General features: G+C 37.0%; 1 protein-coding gene across 5 annotated transcripts in view; it reads right to left on the bottom strand.

Annotated features, from left to right (window-relative positions):
* Nucleotides 1–18,022, bottom strand: part of SUGCT (succinyl-CoA:glutarate-CoA transferase) — a 971,520-nt gene that overhangs the window by 679,717 nt on the left and 273,781 nt on the right. For all 5 annotated transcript variants that reach the window (XM_061165661.1, XM_061165659.1, XM_061165660.1 and 2 more), the window contains exons 10-11: nucleotides 10,837–10,908; nucleotides 722–819 (exon numbers count right to left, since the gene is read on the bottom strand). In XM_061165661.1, coding sequence (XP_061021644.1) covers nucleotides 722–819; nucleotides 10,837–10,908 — 170 coding nt within the window. The remainder of the gene's footprint in view (nucleotides 1–721; nucleotides 820–10,836; nucleotides 10,909–18,022) is intronic.

Below are 18,022 nucleotides of genomic sequence, written 5' to 3' on the forward strand. Positions count from 1 at the left end.
TTAGTCCCACAAAAACCACATTCTATTCCTTTAGATTGAGAAGTTTAGATGTAAACAAAAGTGAAACTGATAGGAAATAGTATGAATTATTAACTTTTTCTGGGGCAAACTTGAAACAGTGGTATAGGTTTTAACAAAAGCATAACCTGACATGAATGAAATAATTTAGAAATCAAATACTCTGATTAGCATTAATCCTTTATGAGCCATAACTCGATCTGCCATTTCTAAAACATCATCATGACAAACTACACAGAAGAGGCTCAGAAAAGCCAACAAACTCTTGACTAAACCTCCCTTGTCTCAGTTTCCTTATCTGTAAAGTAAGAATGATAGATCTTCTCTCACAGGATTATTATAAGGTTTAAATGAGCTTATATATGAGAGCATTTCATACAGTAAATGTAAAAAATGATGTTGAATTATTACTGTTCCTATTTATGATCAACTAAAGCCAAACACATACCATAGAGAAGCAACTTTATTCAAGTTATTGTGACTCTTATTTATATCATTGTTATGATACAGTACTATATAAGACATGTAAAATGCTTTCAGACAAAGTAAAACATAGCTTTAAAACATATTTCCACTAACCAATTCTGTGAAATGAAAGATACTTTTAAGTTAATCTAAATAAGCTGAAGAGAACACCAAAAAATACCAGATAAATGTTAATAACATATTAATTCTTAAATGTACAGAGTAGAGCCAAGCTTACCGTGTTGATAATATTTTAATAAGTTCTTTTCTATTCTGTACCCGAAGGTGGTTATTTCTGTACTTGGAATCATTGATCAGTTCAGGCAAATTCAAGATCTAAAAGGGAAAAATAATTTTAAAGTGTAACCCACAAAATTTTTGTGTACCTGCCCCTGGGTACTAGAGTTCAGGGCCTACCACTCCATCCCCAAGACCATTCCTTGCTAGGCTTTATACCTCTTAACATGGATATATTTATAGGGGAGGATCATGCAACTAGGATGGGTCATACTGGTGACTGAGTTTGTCATCTTTAAGAAGTTTTTAACTACATTTAAACAGGTATCTACATATAGGAACACAGGAAAAGTTCTCAGACCCCCATAATATCTTGTGCCTATTTATGAGAAGATAGGAAAGGAGTTATTAGATTCTCACAGTAAGTCTTGTCTAGAGGAAACTGGGCTATGGGTACAAAATTGGGTAAAACAGACCTAATTCCAAGAACAAATATCATAAGTGCATGTCTGCACTTACATCAAGCCTATAATCAACATATATCTTTTAGGTACATTCCCTTATTTGTTCCACATGTAAATAAAATAATATTATCTGTCCCAGTAGTCCTATCCAGGATGTTGTACAAGGTGCTAAAATCAAGGGGAGGCAAGCACACTGACCTCAAATGCTCACCATTAAAACAATGTCAAATTAAAAGATATTCTTCCTATAGAATTGTCACTATTTTTCTTTAATATGACTCCCTGAAGGAATAACAAATAGAAATCCTTTTATATACTTCCTCTTTTGCTCCTCCTCAATAAAGGGAAAATCTATCTTGTAAGTCCCAGTGGACATCTTGCAATTTTAACAAGACCATAATGAAAGTACCAAGTGGATTTGGAATGGAAAAGAAGTTTTAAAAAGAATGTGTGGAGGCAGTGTTTGGCAGTTGTGTTGGAAAGTCCAAAGGAGCATTTATGGGCTGGAGCAGGCCATGTGGCCTACAGAAAGTTTCACTACCTCTATTAATGTATTTGGTTTAAATATAAACACTTAATGGTTTCATTTGTTTCCCACAGTTTAAATAAAATCAAGTCATTAATCATCTTACAAAGGAGAGAGAAGTGAAGAAGATTCCCTGAAGGTAAGAGAACATCTCAACAGTACAATTTCTCTTTCACATGTTCCACTTATTCATTTCCTTGAGGAATAATAAAGACAGCATTACTCTCCTGGATTTTAAAAAGTGACGCTACATACAGTGCCCTTTCTAAAAATCTTCCCTGTCACCACACCTGATCCCAGAATTGGCCTCAAGGCTTATCCAGGAATTGAGACCCACCCTCTTTTGCTAAGACTGAATAAGTCATTTCAAGAAAAAGCAAGTGTCTTCACTAGCCCTCATGTTAAATTTATAAATGTGTTCTCACTCAGAATATACTGTAAGTGTCATAAAAAAAACTATTCAGTGTTTGCCCTCAATGGTAACCGGGATGCATTCATGTATCCTTCTTAAAATTTGACTTATTAGACTTCCTTTCTCTTTGATAGTTGATGTTAAATAGTGGGTAAAGTAATGATCCTTCTGTCCCACTTTGCTAGCATTCAGAACTTTCTAGAGAGACTGCTTCAAGTGCTGCAGTCATAACTGTGCTTTAGGAGCTTGAAATAGAATGCTGCCTGGGACAAAATGAAACAATGCAAGTGAAAGTACTTGACACAGTAGCATTAAATAAATGTGAACTACTCCAAGTAGGTACTGTTTCTCCCCAAAGAAATAATAAAATGTGTTTGTTCAAAAAAGAAGGATGGGGGCTTTCCTGGTGGTCCAGTGGTTAAAGTTCTGTGCTTCCAAGGCAGGGGCTGTGGGTTCAATCCCTGTTTGGGGAACTAACATTCCACATGCCACATGTATGAGCAAAACTAAATAAATATTTTTTTAAATCCAATTAAAAAAATATTTTTGAAAATAAGGATGGGAAAAAGGGGGGAAGGTAGGGGAAGTTATCTACTTAACTTTGGTTTCTCAAAGATATTCCCATTAGATATAGAATTCTGCATTGACAGCTCTTTCCTTTCAGCTCTTTAAACATTCTGTGCAACCTCTCTCTAGGTTCTGACAAGAAATCTTGTCAAGACAAGAAATCTGACAAGAGTTTCTGACAAGAAATCTGCAATTACTTGAGTCACGTTCCCCCAAAGGTAATAGGTCAGTTTCTCTAGGTGCTTTCAAATGTTTCTTTAGTTTTCAGCAGTAATATTTTTATGTGCTTGGGCATGGATTTATGTGGATTTATCTTATTTGGGACTTGCTGAAATTATTAAATCTGTAGGTTTCTATCATTCACTAAATTTGGGAAGTTTCCATCCATTATTTTTTCAACTGTTTTTTCAGTATGTTTTTTTCTTCTCTCCTCCTGGGACTACAATGACATAAATGTTAGACTTTTTTGTTATTGTCCCACAGGTCCTGGATATGTGTTCTTTCTTTCCTTTTGGGGGAGGAACTTTTTTCCTCTATGTTATTCAGACTGAATAATTTCTATTGAGTTGACCAGAAAGTTTGTTCAGGTTTCCATTAAATGGTATGGAAAAACCCAAATGAACTTTTTGGTCAACCCAATATTTATCCATCTTTAAGTCCTTTGACTGTCTCCTCTGTTACCTCCATTGTGTTACTGCGCTCATTTAATGAGGTGTTTCTTCCTGTATTTGGTGGTTGTATTTTTCAGTTCTAAAATATCCGCTTGGTTCTTCTTCTTATCTTCCATTTCTGTGCCAGACATTTCTACTTTTCTAAATATTTATTTCAATAGTGTCTGCAATGCTTATTGGAGTATTTTTATAAATGGTGTTTTAAAATTTTCATGAATGCCTTCCCACATCTGTGTTATCTTGGAACTGCCATTGTCTTTTCTCATGCAGGTTCTGGATCTTCATAGTCTGAGTAATCGGGAGTTGTATCCTGGATATGTTGAATATTATATTACAAGCCTCTGGGTCTTGTTTAAATCCTAAAGAAAACATTTGTTTTATTGTTTTTAGCAAGAAATTCTCCTGGTTAGATCCAGACCACAAGTCCCAACTTACCTTCTACTTGCTTTGGTTCTAGTGTTAGTTCAGTTTTCAAAGCCTTTGCGGGCTTTTGAACCAGTCCCACCTGTGACCCACTAAAGGCTCATATTGCCACCTGAGAAGCTGTCTATTTGTTAACACAGTTCTCAGCATCTCTGGTGTACTGATTAGGAACAGATCAATGCATATGCAACTCAGCAGTGAGCACAGGAGCTCAGAAGCAACTTCACAGATCACTTTCTAAAGCTCTTCCACCTTGGCAACCTCTTCCCTCTAGTCACCCCACTCCTCAGCATAGTTCCAGGGCAGAGGTCAATCAGTGGGAGGGCAGAGGAAAAATGCATCAAGGATTCACCCCTCTCTTTTGGAATCACAGCCCAGCAATAAATAGGAAAGGTCCCCTTCCTCAGAGTTCTGGCTCCTGCTCATCTGCTGCTGCCACTACAGGACTGCTTGGAGGCTGGGGTGTGAGGAAATGAGGAAGAGGGAAAAACTGTCTCCCTGACATTAGAGCTCACTTTCATGCTTGTCGCACCAGGAAGAAGGGCATCTCCAGGAAGTCAGCTCTGTCCCCCCATTCCCACATCCAGATTTCAGGCTGTGTTCATGTAAAGGAATAATCAGAGGGGAAAACTGGTAAACCTACCGCCAGTTTAGAGCTATTTCAAACTTCTGGTGTTCTTTACTAAGTTTCTTGCTACTGATTACTTTTCAAAGTCCTCCTATAGATATTGGATGCATTCTGTACAGGTTTTCTCACTGTGTCAAGTGAAGAAGACAGGGAGAAACGTGCTAACTCCATTTTACCCACAACCAGAATCTGCATGCTAATTAGGTCATACTAGAAAGGTCATTTATTAAGTTCACACTTTGAGCGAGGGACTGTACTGTCTGACTTACCAAATCTCTTCTAGAACCCCAAAAGTTATATATTAGTACAGTTATATGTCATAATCTTCATTTCATCACGAGGACACAGATGTTTAGCAAAAATGACCTTGCCAGAGATCACCTGACTGGCTTCAAGACTCATAGAATGCCCTAGAATTATAATATCCTCAGACCACCTGCTAAAAAATCAACTACAGTGCTTATTAAAATTCAAGTTTCCTGCACCCCACCTCACATACTTTGTCAAAATCTTTGGGGAAGGGGCTCAAGGAGATTTCCTATGCATGCAAAAGTTGAGAACCAATGATTATTGCCTCCAATAAAAGAAACCTTCAGTCTCTGTGACTTTTAAAAGGATGTCAGTGTATTTCAAATCGGAATACCCATTAGTGTTGGCATCAATCAGCTTAAAATAGCTTACATATGCTCACATTCCCTGCTCTTCTGTATCACGTTAAGGGACATAAAATAGGATTTGTTATGAGCCAAGGTTCACTTTATATACAGGAAATTTTCTGAACCCCAAGCCCCTGAACCCAAGGCTCTTACTCCCCTCTAATCCCTGACAATAACAGCATTCTAATAGGACCCTCTCCAAGGAGTATTAACCAACCAGTATATCAAATTCTCTTTTCAAAAGAGATCCAGCATAAGTAAATTCTACTCGTTCATTGCAAACAATACTGCCACATTTCTCCCCGGGAGGTAGAGCTGCCCTATCTTTCATGATGAACCTTACTTGGCAAAAGAATAATTTTGATAGGGCTCAAAATTGTCATCACATTTGGATCCTCATATTCTATATAAGGCCAGACTGAATTATAACACCCTCAGTAATAAAAATAGTTGAATTAAAAAAAAAACTTAGAAAAACTCATTCAGTATAAGTGGGATGGGGGAGAATCTTGAATCAAATAAAGAAAGGTGATTTTTTTTTTCCCCTTAACAGAAAAGGTTTTTAGGACAAGTTTACATGTAAGGATATAATTATGAAGGTGAAAAAGTCAATCAGATTGCAATGTTTGCTCAAGATCCTTAGTAAATGATGTAGATAACATTAAAATGCCATACATATAAAACTTTTCTTCTGAGGATCTCAAAGAGTTTTATAGATGCTGCCTTAATGGCTCATAACAGGGATTATCATTCCTACTCACATATGGTAAAAACAAGGTCAAGTATGCCATTCTCCAAGGCCCTCTCTGCTATTCTCTTTTTTAAAAAATGTGTCATAACACACCATAACAATAAGTCATATTTTAGTACTAAAACTTATGGTAAATATTCTGCTTTGAAATAAAAATCTCCTTCCAAAAAAAAAGTTCTTATGGATATTTATGAGGAAGTTCAAAAGTTTCAAACTGATCAGCAGTAATGAATCAAAAATAAAAAGAATTCAGTGCAGTTATTTTCAACAGGGAAAAATATGTCAACCAGTAATTTCTACCCCCTCCCCATCCTGATTCTGGAAAGAGAAAACTCCAAAACATATGGCCCAGGAAAAAAATCTGTCCTCGTTTATAGTGATGAACTGGCTTTTACATCTCTGCAGCCAGAGTACGCAAATGACTTCACAGGCAACAGCTTCCGTATGTTTTATATTTTTAACATTGACCGTTCATAACAAAGGTTCTTTGATCCCAGATCAAATGTTTGAATCAATTTTCTCTACACTTACTCAGAGTCACCATTATAAAAGCTCTCCTCTTGCCCACCTCCAACCCTTCCTGCAATAGGAACTATCTCCATTTGTCACCTTCTCTGTGATACTTCCCACCACTTTGCTGTGGTTTTTAGCTGTGCTCGTTAACCTCTCATATGAAAGAGGCATAGTAATAAATAATTTTTGTACATAATAAGTTAACTGCAATAAATAAGACTCCTCTAAGGAATTCACAGCCATCCTTAATAAAGCTAAAAGCTCACCAGTAGTATGGTTAGTACAAAAAAAATAAAAATCTTTCCCAACCAGAAAAAAAACTCAACAGGTAAGGCCTTTCCCTACATGTAAGAAAAATTAAAATTTATATATATATATATATTTTTTTTTTAAACTAGATTATTGCCTGGGATTAGAACTCTAAAAAATGAACTGAAAACTAAAGCCTTAAATAAAAACAAAAAACCAGAGATTGGATAAATAGTAAAAACATCAAATAAAAACATTATCTAAGCAATGCTAAAAATTGAGAATATTTTCAACTTTACTGATTCCAAGACCTTTATGTACATCTATGTAGGAGCAACATTTTTAACATGACAATTGCTAAAAAGTTAAAACATCAATTTTGTAGAAAGGTACTTATTAAACAAAGGCTACTTTGAAGAAAAAATTTTCTAGTGGTAAATACATTGATAGTGGATCAGTTATATTCGGAGCTAATTAGATCTTTTGGGGATTAAAACAGAAAAAGAGAGAAAAAAATCCTGGTATTAAAAAGTCCTTTTTCCTTCCATATCCTAGCTATCATAAATAATGCTGCAATGAACACAGGAGTACATGTATCTTTTCAAGTTAGTGTTGTCATTTTCTTCAGATATATACCTATAAGTGAAATTGCTGGATCATGTGGTAGTTCTATTTTTAAATATTTTCCATAGGGGCAGCACCAGTTTACAATCCCATCCACAGTGCACAAGGATTCCCTTTTCTCCACATCCTTACCAACATTTGTTTTTTCTTGGTTTTTTTTTTGTTTTTTTTTTTTTTAATAATAGCCATTCTGGACAAGTGTGAGGTAAGATCCCATGGTTTTAATTGGCATTTCCCTGATGAGTTGACACTGAGAATCTTTTTTTTTTTTTAACTTACCACTACTGGTTTATTACAAAGGTCAAATGGAAGAGATGCACAGAGGTAGGAGAGTGCAGAGCTTCCATGCTCCACCACCCTCCCACCACCTTGATGTCTTCACCAGAAGCTCTCTGAATCTTACAGTTCAAGGGTTTACACAGAGCTCAGTCTCCAGTCCTCTCCCCTCTTACTGGAGGTTGGTAGGTGGGGCTGAAAGTTCCAACCCTCTGATCAGTTGGTCTATCTGGTGACCAACCCATCCTGAGGCTATCTAGGGGCCCCATCCTAAGTCACCTCAGCAGAATGTGAGGTTACCTCAGATGTGATTGAAAGGGGCTTACTATGAAAAACAAGGGACACTTTGAAAACTCCGGAATTTTATAGGAATTCTGTGTAAGGAATTGGGGACAACAGCTAAACATATTTTTGTATTTTACCACTTCATGGAAGTAGGAAGAAAAAAGAAAAACCCACTTTTATCCTGGCATACATGCAAGCATGCTCGGTTGTGTTCAACTCTTTGCGGCCCCATGGACTGTAGCCCACCAGGCTGCTCTGTCCATGGAATTTTCCAGGCAAGAATACTAGAGTGGTTGCCATTTCCTACTCCAGAGGATCTTTCCAACCCAGGGATCAAACCCTGTCTCCTGCACTGGCAGGTGGACCCTTTACCACTAAGCCATATAGTCTGTATTAGCACTATGGAATACTTCCAGGCTTTTTTGTGAATTTTGAGTACTATGTTTATATTAGTATTGCAAACATTTTATGTTAATATTTATATTGAAAAATCTTATCACTATTGCATTATGAGTATCACTCAGATCTCATCTTAAGGTTATTTCTTCAAAAGAGACTTTCCCCTGACAATCCAGTCACTATTTTAACAAAGTAGTCTATTTTAATTCTCTGCATGACATTTAACCATGGATCATTTTGGAGTTTTATTTATTGTCTCTCTCCCACTGAGCATCTTTACATGTACCTATTAGCCATCTCTATGTCTTTGGAAAATGGTCTATTCAGAACTTCTGCCCATTTTTTAATTGGATTGTGTGATATTTTTTCCTACTGAGTTATATAAATTCTTACCTATTTTGGATATTAGCCTCTTATCAGATATATGATTTACAAATATTTTCTCCCATTCAGTAGGTTGCATTTTCATTTCATTAATGATTTCCCTTGCTGTTCAGACTCTCTTTATGTTGATAGAGTTCCACTTGTTTATTTTTGCTTTTGTTGCCTTTGCTTGGTTTCACTGGTCTTTTCTATTGTCTTCTTACTCTATTTCTACTCTGCTTTTGTTCTTCCCTTCCTTTTACAAATTTTGAGCTTTGCTTATTCTTTTTCTAATTCCTTGAGCTGTAAATATAGGTTGTTTCTTCAAGTTTTTTCTTTTTTCTTGAGGTAGTCATTTATCACTATGAACTTCCTCTTAGAATTGCTTTTGCTGCACTCTGTAAGTTTTGGCATGTTGTATTTCCATTTTCATTTGTCTCAAGGTATTTTTTATAATTTGGGGTATTTATTTTGGGCTTCCCAGGTGGCATTAGTGGTAAAGAACCTGCCTGCCAATGCAGGAGATGCAAGAGACATGCATTCAATCCCTGGGTCGGGAAGATTCCCTGCAGGAGGAAATGGCAACCCACTCCAGTATTCTTGGAGAATCCCATGAACAGAGGAGCCTGGCAGGCTACAGTCCACAGGATCACCAAGAGTTGGACATGACTGAAGTGTCTTAGCATGTATTTATTTTTGGCTGTGCTGGGCCTTTGTTGCTGCATGAGCTTTTATCTAGCTGTGGTGAGTGGGGGCTACTCTCCAGTTGCAGAGTGCAGGCTTCTCATCACAGGGGCTTCTCTTGCTGCAGGGCATGGGCTCTAGGGCATGCAGGCTTCGGTGGCTGCTGCACGTGAGCTCAGTAGTTGTGGCTCCTGGGCTCTAAAGCACAGCTCAACAGTTATGACACACAGGCTTAGTTGCTCCACAGCATGTGGGATCTTCCTGGATCAGGGATTGAACTGTGTCTCCTGCATTGGAAGGCAGATTCTTTACCACTGAGCCACCAAGGAAGCCCTCAAGGTATTTTTTTTTCTTTTTTTATTTCTTCATTGATACCAGTCATTTTTATAGTAGCATGTTGTTTAATCTCCACGTATCTGTGATTTTCCAGGTGTCTTCTTGTAATTGGTTTCTAGTTTCATAATATTGTGGTCAGAAGAGATACCTAATATGATCTCAATATTTTTAAATGTATTAAGACTTGTTTTGTAACCTAACATGATTTATTCTGGAGTATGTTCCATGGGCAATTGAGAAAGAATGTGTATTCTATTGCTTTTAGATAGACTGTTCTCTATAAATCTGTTTAGTCATCTGGTCTAATTTAAGACCAGTGTTTCCTTATTGATTATCTGTCTGAATGATCTGTCCATTGAGGTAAGCAGAGTAGTAAAGTCCCCTACTACTACCATATTGCTGTCTGGTTCTCCCTTTAGTTCTGTAAATATTTGCTTTATATATTTAGGTGTTCCCATGTTGGCCTGGAGAATTCCATGGACTGTATAGTCCATGGGGTTGCAAAGAGTTGGACACAACTGAGAGACTTTCACTTTCACTTTTTTCATGTTGGGTGCATAAGTATACAAATATTACTTTCTCTTGTTGGATTGATCCTTTTATCAGTACGCCATGCACTTCTTTGTCTCTTATCACAGTTTTTGTTTTAAAGTCTCTTTTGTTGGATGTAAGTATTGCTACCACCTCTTTGTTCTGGCTTCTATTTGTATTAAATATTTTTTTTACATCCCTCCACTTTCAGTCTCTGTGTGTCCTTATACCTGAAGTGAGACTCTTCCAGGCCTTGTGTTTTTAGTCTTAGTCCATGTCTTCTGATGGTAAACTTAGTCCATTTACATTTAAAGTAATTATTGATAAGTATGTACTTATTGCTATTTTGTTAATTGTTTTCCAGTTGTTTCCTAGTTCTTCTGTTCCTTTCTTCTTCTCAGAAAAAAAAAATCCTGGTGTTAAAAAACCCTTTTCAATGACTTTTTTTCCCTTTTTGTTTGGACTGGTAGACAGGTTAGGTTTTAATATAATTTAAACTACTATGATTTGTCACTTAAAAACAGTCATATACTTCAATTTTACGAAAAAAAAAAAAAAAGAGTGTTAAGTTGGACTCTGTCCATAACATTGTAAGCATAAAAAGGGCACGCTTTAAGGTGCTAACACAGGGAGTCTTGAGTTTAGCATAGATTTAGCAACACTCCTCCAGGCAAAATTGAATTTTCCTGGCTTTGTGCAAAATGAATTGTTGTATATATTATCTACCCATTCCAAATAGTCCAAATATTACAGATTACCTTGCACACAGCTGCAAACTGTTGGTTATTTCCTGCTCCAACTACAAGATATCCATCCTTGGTTTTAAAAGCCTAAAATAAATAAATACATACATAAATATATAATTTTATATAGCTTTAATTACTCAAATTTATATATAAACCTTGTTCTAAAGTAATAATCTTAATTAAATCAATATCAACTAATTAGTATATTTTTCTGTTATATTTGGATAGCTGTTATTTGAGGTTCTCAAAGCATTTCCTGTCTCATCAACCAAGTGTTATATAACATTGGAGGAGGGAGGAAAAATGAGTAACTTAGAATAGTAAAGCAAATACTGGAGGTTTATTATGATTAATAATATTAAATTCTATATTCATTATAGTTTGGATTAATGTTAGATATTCCCAGTTTTGTGTTTTATTTCCAATTTTTTGTGTAGGGCAAAGAGAATGACATAGCACCCTGTTTTCTACAAAGTCTAAGAAGAATAGAAGGGAAAAAGGAAGGAAATGAGGGAAAGGAGAAGAAAAGAAAGGAGAGTGGGTGGAAGGAAGATGAGTAATGGAGCTGTAGTTTGTCTTAAAAAATCTCAGATACAAACTTTTGGGTAATTTTTACTTTCTAGTAAGTGAAAAATGACACATCTAGATCACTAGACTCCATGTGGCTTTATGTACCTGAGAAAGTCTCTTCCTTTTAAGAGACATGTTCATTTGGGAAGCCAGATATATGTAAATACTTGATATTTCTCATAGTCCAAGCCCCTCTGAAGTACTTATCAGAACTCAGTTCTACACACTGGATCACAGTGATGGTCAGGGGAACCAAACTTTACCCTCAGAAGGCCTTATTCCCATTTTCTTTGAGTAAATGAGTTTCTTTAGTTTCCTCTCTCTCTATGTAAAAATTGTTCTGCACCTTCACCTACTTTTTATTCACTTACACCCACCTCTGAGAAAGATAACATCTATCTTTCCTGTCAGGGCTTATTCCTAGGCTAATGACCTTAGTACTACCTATACTCACTCACATCTTTCAGAACCCTGTTCAATCATTTTTTATGTCTTCATTTCCACTGGATCTTTTTCTTATGCCTACATAGAAGCTCATGCTAATACTAAAAATATTAGAAACAAAATAAAATTTGTACCAGTCCTGACATACCTCTCAAGCTTTCTTGAAATTATTCCCTTCCTCCATCTCTAAATAATATAAAAAAGCTACTTCTTCACCAACCACCACATTGAAATGGCCTTTGTCATCAGGATTCCTATCCTATCACTGAAACAATTCTTTCTTTACACCTCTGTATTAGTTGGTACCATCCCCTCCTTCAGGAAACTCTCATCTCTAGGCTCTGTCTGCATTCATCTCTAATCTCTCTGATGTTTTTCACATGCCCCCTTTACAAGATCACCTTCTAAACCTCAGAATTACTTAAGCATCATCATTACTTAAGTATCTGTATTACTTGTTTCTTACAGTAGCCACTAGCCACATGTAAGTATTAAATTTAAATAAACTAAATCAGCCAGTCACAAAAGAATACAAATTGTGATTCCACTTATAGGAAATGACCAAAATCAGCAAATCCATGGAGACTAGAAAGATTAGTGGCTGTCTGGGGCTGAAGAAGTTTGGGAAATATGGAAAGTGACTACACAAGTACCAGCTTTCTTATTGGGGCAATGAAAATATTCTAAAATTGATTATGGTAAAGGCTCTACAACTCTATGAATGTACTAAAAACCACTAAATTGTACAGTTTCAGTGGTGAATTATAGTGTATGTATATTATGTATCAATAAAGCTGTTTTTAAGAAGAATTAATAGTTCACTTCTACCAGTATTCTAGCTACACGTCAAGCATTCAATAGCCACATGTGGCTAGTGGCTGCTATGGGAGACAGTCCAGATAGAGAACATTTCTATCATCACAGAAAGTTCTGTTGCACAGTATAAGTAGACTGGAGTTGGCAGACTGTATTTTTTTTTCTTTTATTCTTCCTACTTCATGGTATCTGAAGAATATGAGGCAATTAATAAAAGGTTATAAAATGTTAATAAGTCACTCAAATGATTGCTTCCATATAATAGGGTTGTGGCTAAAAGGGATCTCAGAACAGTATAATCGAGTTTTTTTCCTGTTTACATTTTCGCTTGATTTGTAAATCAATGCCACCAAGATATTACATGAACTATTTTAAATGTTTATATTCCCTTATCCACCAAGCAAAAGCAAATTTAGTGCCATACCTAATGCATTAGTGTTTCTTAAACTACAGAAAGGAAGTCTGCAACAGAGCTATGAGTGGGGGACGAGGATTTTGAGCAGAGATGACTCAACAAACCATTCATAATTATGAAGTTATACAGGTTGTTTGCGGAAAAGTGAGTTGGGAAGTAGATAAGTAATATGAAGTAACAATGTGTGTTAACAAGTATAATGGGAAGTAAGGTTTTCAAAATTTTGGATCAGTGACATATTCAAGTTTATATATTGGAGAGGGTTCATTTTCTTTCAATTAATAAAGAAATTGCTGTTTCTTCCTTAATTCTGAACCATAACATGAAATATATTTTTACCAATACATATATTTTAAATTTTAAGTAGTGATAACTAGTTAATAATCACTGGAAAGTAAATACCAAGTAACAGCTCAGCTGTGCACGCATGCTTGCCTGCTATATCTCTTCAGTCATGTCCAGCTCTTTGCAGCACCATGGACTGTAGCCTTCCAGGCTCCTCTACCCATGGGATTCTCCAGACAAGAATACTGGACTAGGTTGCTGTGCCCTCCTCCAGGGGATCTTCCCAACCCAGGGATCAAACCCACGTTTCATGTCTCCCTCATTGGCAGGTGGGTTCTTTAGCACTAACACCACCTGGGAAGCCCTAGCAGCTTAGCCACCAGGATATAATTAGACTAAGGCTCAGCAAGTAGATTTATTAGGATGAAGATTGGGAAATGAGTACATCAAGGCTGTACATTGCGAACCTGCTTATTTAACTTCGAACATCATGTGAAATCCCAGGCTGGCTAAATCACAAGCTGGAATCAAGACTGCCAGGAGAAACATCAACAACCTCAGATATGCAGATGATACCACTCTAAAGACGGAAAGAGAAAAGGAACCAAAGAGCCTTTTGATGAGGATGAAAGAAGAGAGTAAAAAAGCTGGCTTATAATTCAAAATCCTAAGATCATGGCATCTGGTCCATCACTTCATGGCAAATAGATGGGGTAAAGTAGAAACAGTGAAAAATTTTACTTTCTTGGGCTCCAAAACCACTGCATATGGTGACTACAGTCATGAAATTTAAAAAATGCTTGCTCCTTAGAAGAAAAGTTATGACAAAAATAGACAGCTTAATAAAAAGCAGAGACATCAGTTTGTCTACAAAGGTCCATATAGTCAAAAGCATAGCTTTGACCATACAGATGTAAGAGTTAGACCATAAAGAAGGCTGAGCACTGAAGAACTGTTGCTTTCAAACTGTGGTGCTGGTGAAGACTCTTGAGAGTTCTTTGGACAGCAAGGAGATCAAACCTACTCCTAAAGGAAATCAGTCCTGAATATTCATCAGAAGGACTGATGCTGAAGCTAAGGCTCCAACACTTTGGCTACCTGATGCAGAGAGTTGACTCACTGGAAAAGATCCTGATGCTGGGAAGATTGAAGTTAGGAGAAGAAAGGGGCAACAGAGGATGAGATGGTTGGATGGCATCACCAACTCAATGGACATGAGTTTGAGCAAACTCTGGGGGATAATAACGGACAGGGAAACCTGGCATGCTGCAGTCCATAGGGATGCAAATAAGTTGGACATGACTTAGTGACTGAACAACAACAGCAAGAAGATTATTAGTTCTTTAAATAATTATTTGCCCCATGTTATTATTGCTACAGTATTTAATAAATATATTTTAACTAAGAACTTTTAGAGGAATATATTTTGCTGTAAAATGAATGTTTTCTGGAGAAGGAAATGGCAACCCACTCCAGTATCCTCCTCAAATTCAGCTGTTGAAATCCTAACCCCCCAGTGTGATGGTATTAGGAATAAGAACACAGCCATTTCTGAAACAGGAAGTAGGCCCTCACAAGACATCTAATATGCCAGCATCTTGATCTTGAATTTCCTAGCCTTGAGAACTGTAATAAAGAAATGCCTGATGTTTCAGCCACATAGTCTATTCTGTTATAGTATCCCAAATGGACTAAGAAATTGGCACTGAGAAGAGAGATACTGCTGTAACAAATACCTAAAAATGGTGAAGATGGGAGGAAGTTATGAATAAGGCATATGAGAGGTGTCAGTGGATAAGAAATCCTGATTAAGTTGAAGACTGGCCATAATGTGGTGAGTAGTTGAATGCAAGGTGGAAGACAGGAGACTATGGATGGTCAAAATATAAAATGCTTTAGTTAGTGATTACTGGAGAAAAGAAGTTTCAGTGTGAGGTTAGAGTCACAGTGTGAGGTGCATAGAATAATTTCTGATAAAAGGTAAGGACTCAATAGATATCATTATTATTAAATATCTACTAATAATGCTGGTTGGCACATAAAAAGAACCCCCTGTACATTCTAAGCCTCTGGATCTTGATTTCTGGACTCTTGTCTACTCTGCAAACTCTCTCCCATCCCCTTGGTTGCCTCACCCTCTGTACCAGGCAAGATAAATGACCACATACTGTGTACACACACCTCTAGCAGACTTTCCATCACAGGGTGAACTAAGTAAGAGCAGCAGACTGTGCTGAAACATTCATGGCTGGGATGTTTCTCTTGTAAAGAACTGAAGCCTCAAACTACCATACTGATGTGTCAGTATTTTCTCTGATCTAAAAAAGGTACATACAGTTAGTGGTGTGTCTACTTCAAAAACAAGAACACAAACTTCAAACCCTCCTGGAGTTACTTAATTTTTTTACAAGATTTTCTTCCCAAAAAGGTTACCATTGCAAAATGACTTCATCGTTCGCTGGAAAAAGACATTCCATGGAGTTGAACTCACTGCCATGAGAATGTTTTCTGGAATGTCAAGCAGTTACTGACTTTGGGTCTGTGCTAGTACACTGTGACAAATATAGAGCACTATTTCCTACCACTAACAGTTCAGCTCACCTTATGGCACTGGAGCTGGCTCAGCCAGATGGCAAGGAGGCCTCAAATGCTTACAGCTCAAGAACAATGTCCTATGGGATGGAACTCTGCAACAAGTGATAAAGGAGGCCAGAAGCCCCTAATTTCACCTATGACCTATTTGTTTACGCATTTTTTTCATGGGGAATAAGCCATTTTGAACACACTCATTTCTATATTGTCTTGAATTCTAGAACCACTTTGAAAGCAATACTACATACTGATTTCCTGCAACCCCAATCCAGGTCAGGATTTTCCAATTCCATAGGAAGTCTTAATGTTACCTGAGGTCCTTCAAATCAATTAAATGCTATTTTAAATAAATTTAGGATTTTCAATCACTCAGTTTCTGATACTAGATATGGAGTCAGGGGCAAGAAAGGAAATGGAAACTGTTGTGTTTTTTATCTTTACAAATTATCAGTAGATATTATTTTTCTTAGAAGTCCTTTATAAGGAAAGCTTGCTGTTCTTCAAGAAGGCAGCCATCATGTATCCTGGACATAATGTACAATCGCACATGGTGTTCTTTTTCCTGGAAGCTATGCGTGAAAAACTGATGATTCTGAATTGCCTGTGTTATAAAGAATCTCAAGCTGGATTGTTTGAACTGAGCTGCCAAAACCACCTCTTATTTAATGGAAAGTGGCAAAAAATTCTGGACAAGAATCCATATTGATTTTTCAGGAACACTTCAAGGTAAAAAATTCCTTGACTATGTTGAGCCTTTTTCAAGTACTCTTTGTTTCACCCCAAACATGTTACAACAAATAAAGTTTTGTACTAGTTATGTACCATCCTTGAAAATACCATCTCTAACAATGAGCCCACACTTATCTAAGACAAGTTAAAAGTCTTATCATAGACACTTATCGTAGACTAGAACTTTATTCAGGCTGTCATTATGACATTTCACCTTCAAGCAAAAAAATAAAGCTAGAGCAGAATATTAACTAAACCTCAATAAGAATATTATTGAAAAGTAGATAACAGAGTCGATTATCAATAAGATTTTCCAAACATACTTTAACTCTATCATATCTCAAGATTTATCAATGACAAAACAGGGCACACAGAAGGTTGGCATTACTGGAAAGACCAATATTAGACCTGCCCACTAGACCTGAAGAGAGGGTACAGATCTAGTTAACAGTGGAATTTCAGCCTAGAATATAGAAAGTTTGCATAAGCATGACTGAGGGAAACATTCAGCCAGCTGAAGTATGGGGGTATAGGTAGGAAATGGAGTAAGAAATCTGGACAAATTCTTGAAACAGAGGATGAAACAACAGAGGATGAGATGGTTGGATGGCATCGCAACTTGATGGACATGAGTTTGATGAAGCTCCAGGAGTTGATGATGGACAGGGAAGCTGGTGTGCTGCAGTCCATGGGGTTGCAAAGGGCCAGGCGCTACTAGTGAATGAACTGAACTGAATTCTTGAAAGTCCTTCAGTAGGTAGTCAGTTCCTGAGATTTATAGGCAGAGGCTGCATTTATGGGAATGAGGCTCAGAGACTTGCCTCCAAATTCCCACATGACAAGTTGTTAAAGCAAGTCACAGCATGGAGGGATAGCACCCTGGTAGTTAACTAGATAAAATCCTCAGAGAATATAGGCAAAAGCAGAAGCCCAAGCCTTTGAACAAAGACACATGAAGCAATGAGAGTGACCTCTAAGTGAGCATAGGAGTCTGGCTGGCAGATAAGAGCTTAGAACCTGCTGCAGTTACCCCACACACCTAGGACAACATCTGGCATAACAGGAGCTTAAAAATTTTGTCAAATCAAGGCTGATGCACTGATTGTCACACTCAGTGACATAAGAAATACTGTACGATATCGCTTATATGTGGAATCTAAAAAGAAATGATACAAATGAACTTAATAACAAAACAGAAACAGACTCAGGGACTTAGAACAAACATGTTACTGGAAGAAAGGAGTTAGGGGGGATGGATAGTTAAGACAGTTTGTGATTGACATGTAACCAGTGCAATATTTTAAATGGATAACCAACAAAGACCTACTGTATTACACGGGGAACTTG

The sequence above is a fragment of the Dama dama genome, chromosome 18 (genome assembly GCF_033118175.1).
Source record: "Dama dama isolate Ldn47 chromosome 18, ASM3311817v1, whole genome shotgun sequence".
Taxonomy (NCBI): domain Eukaryota; kingdom Metazoa; phylum Chordata; class Mammalia; order Artiodactyla; family Cervidae; genus Dama; species Dama dama.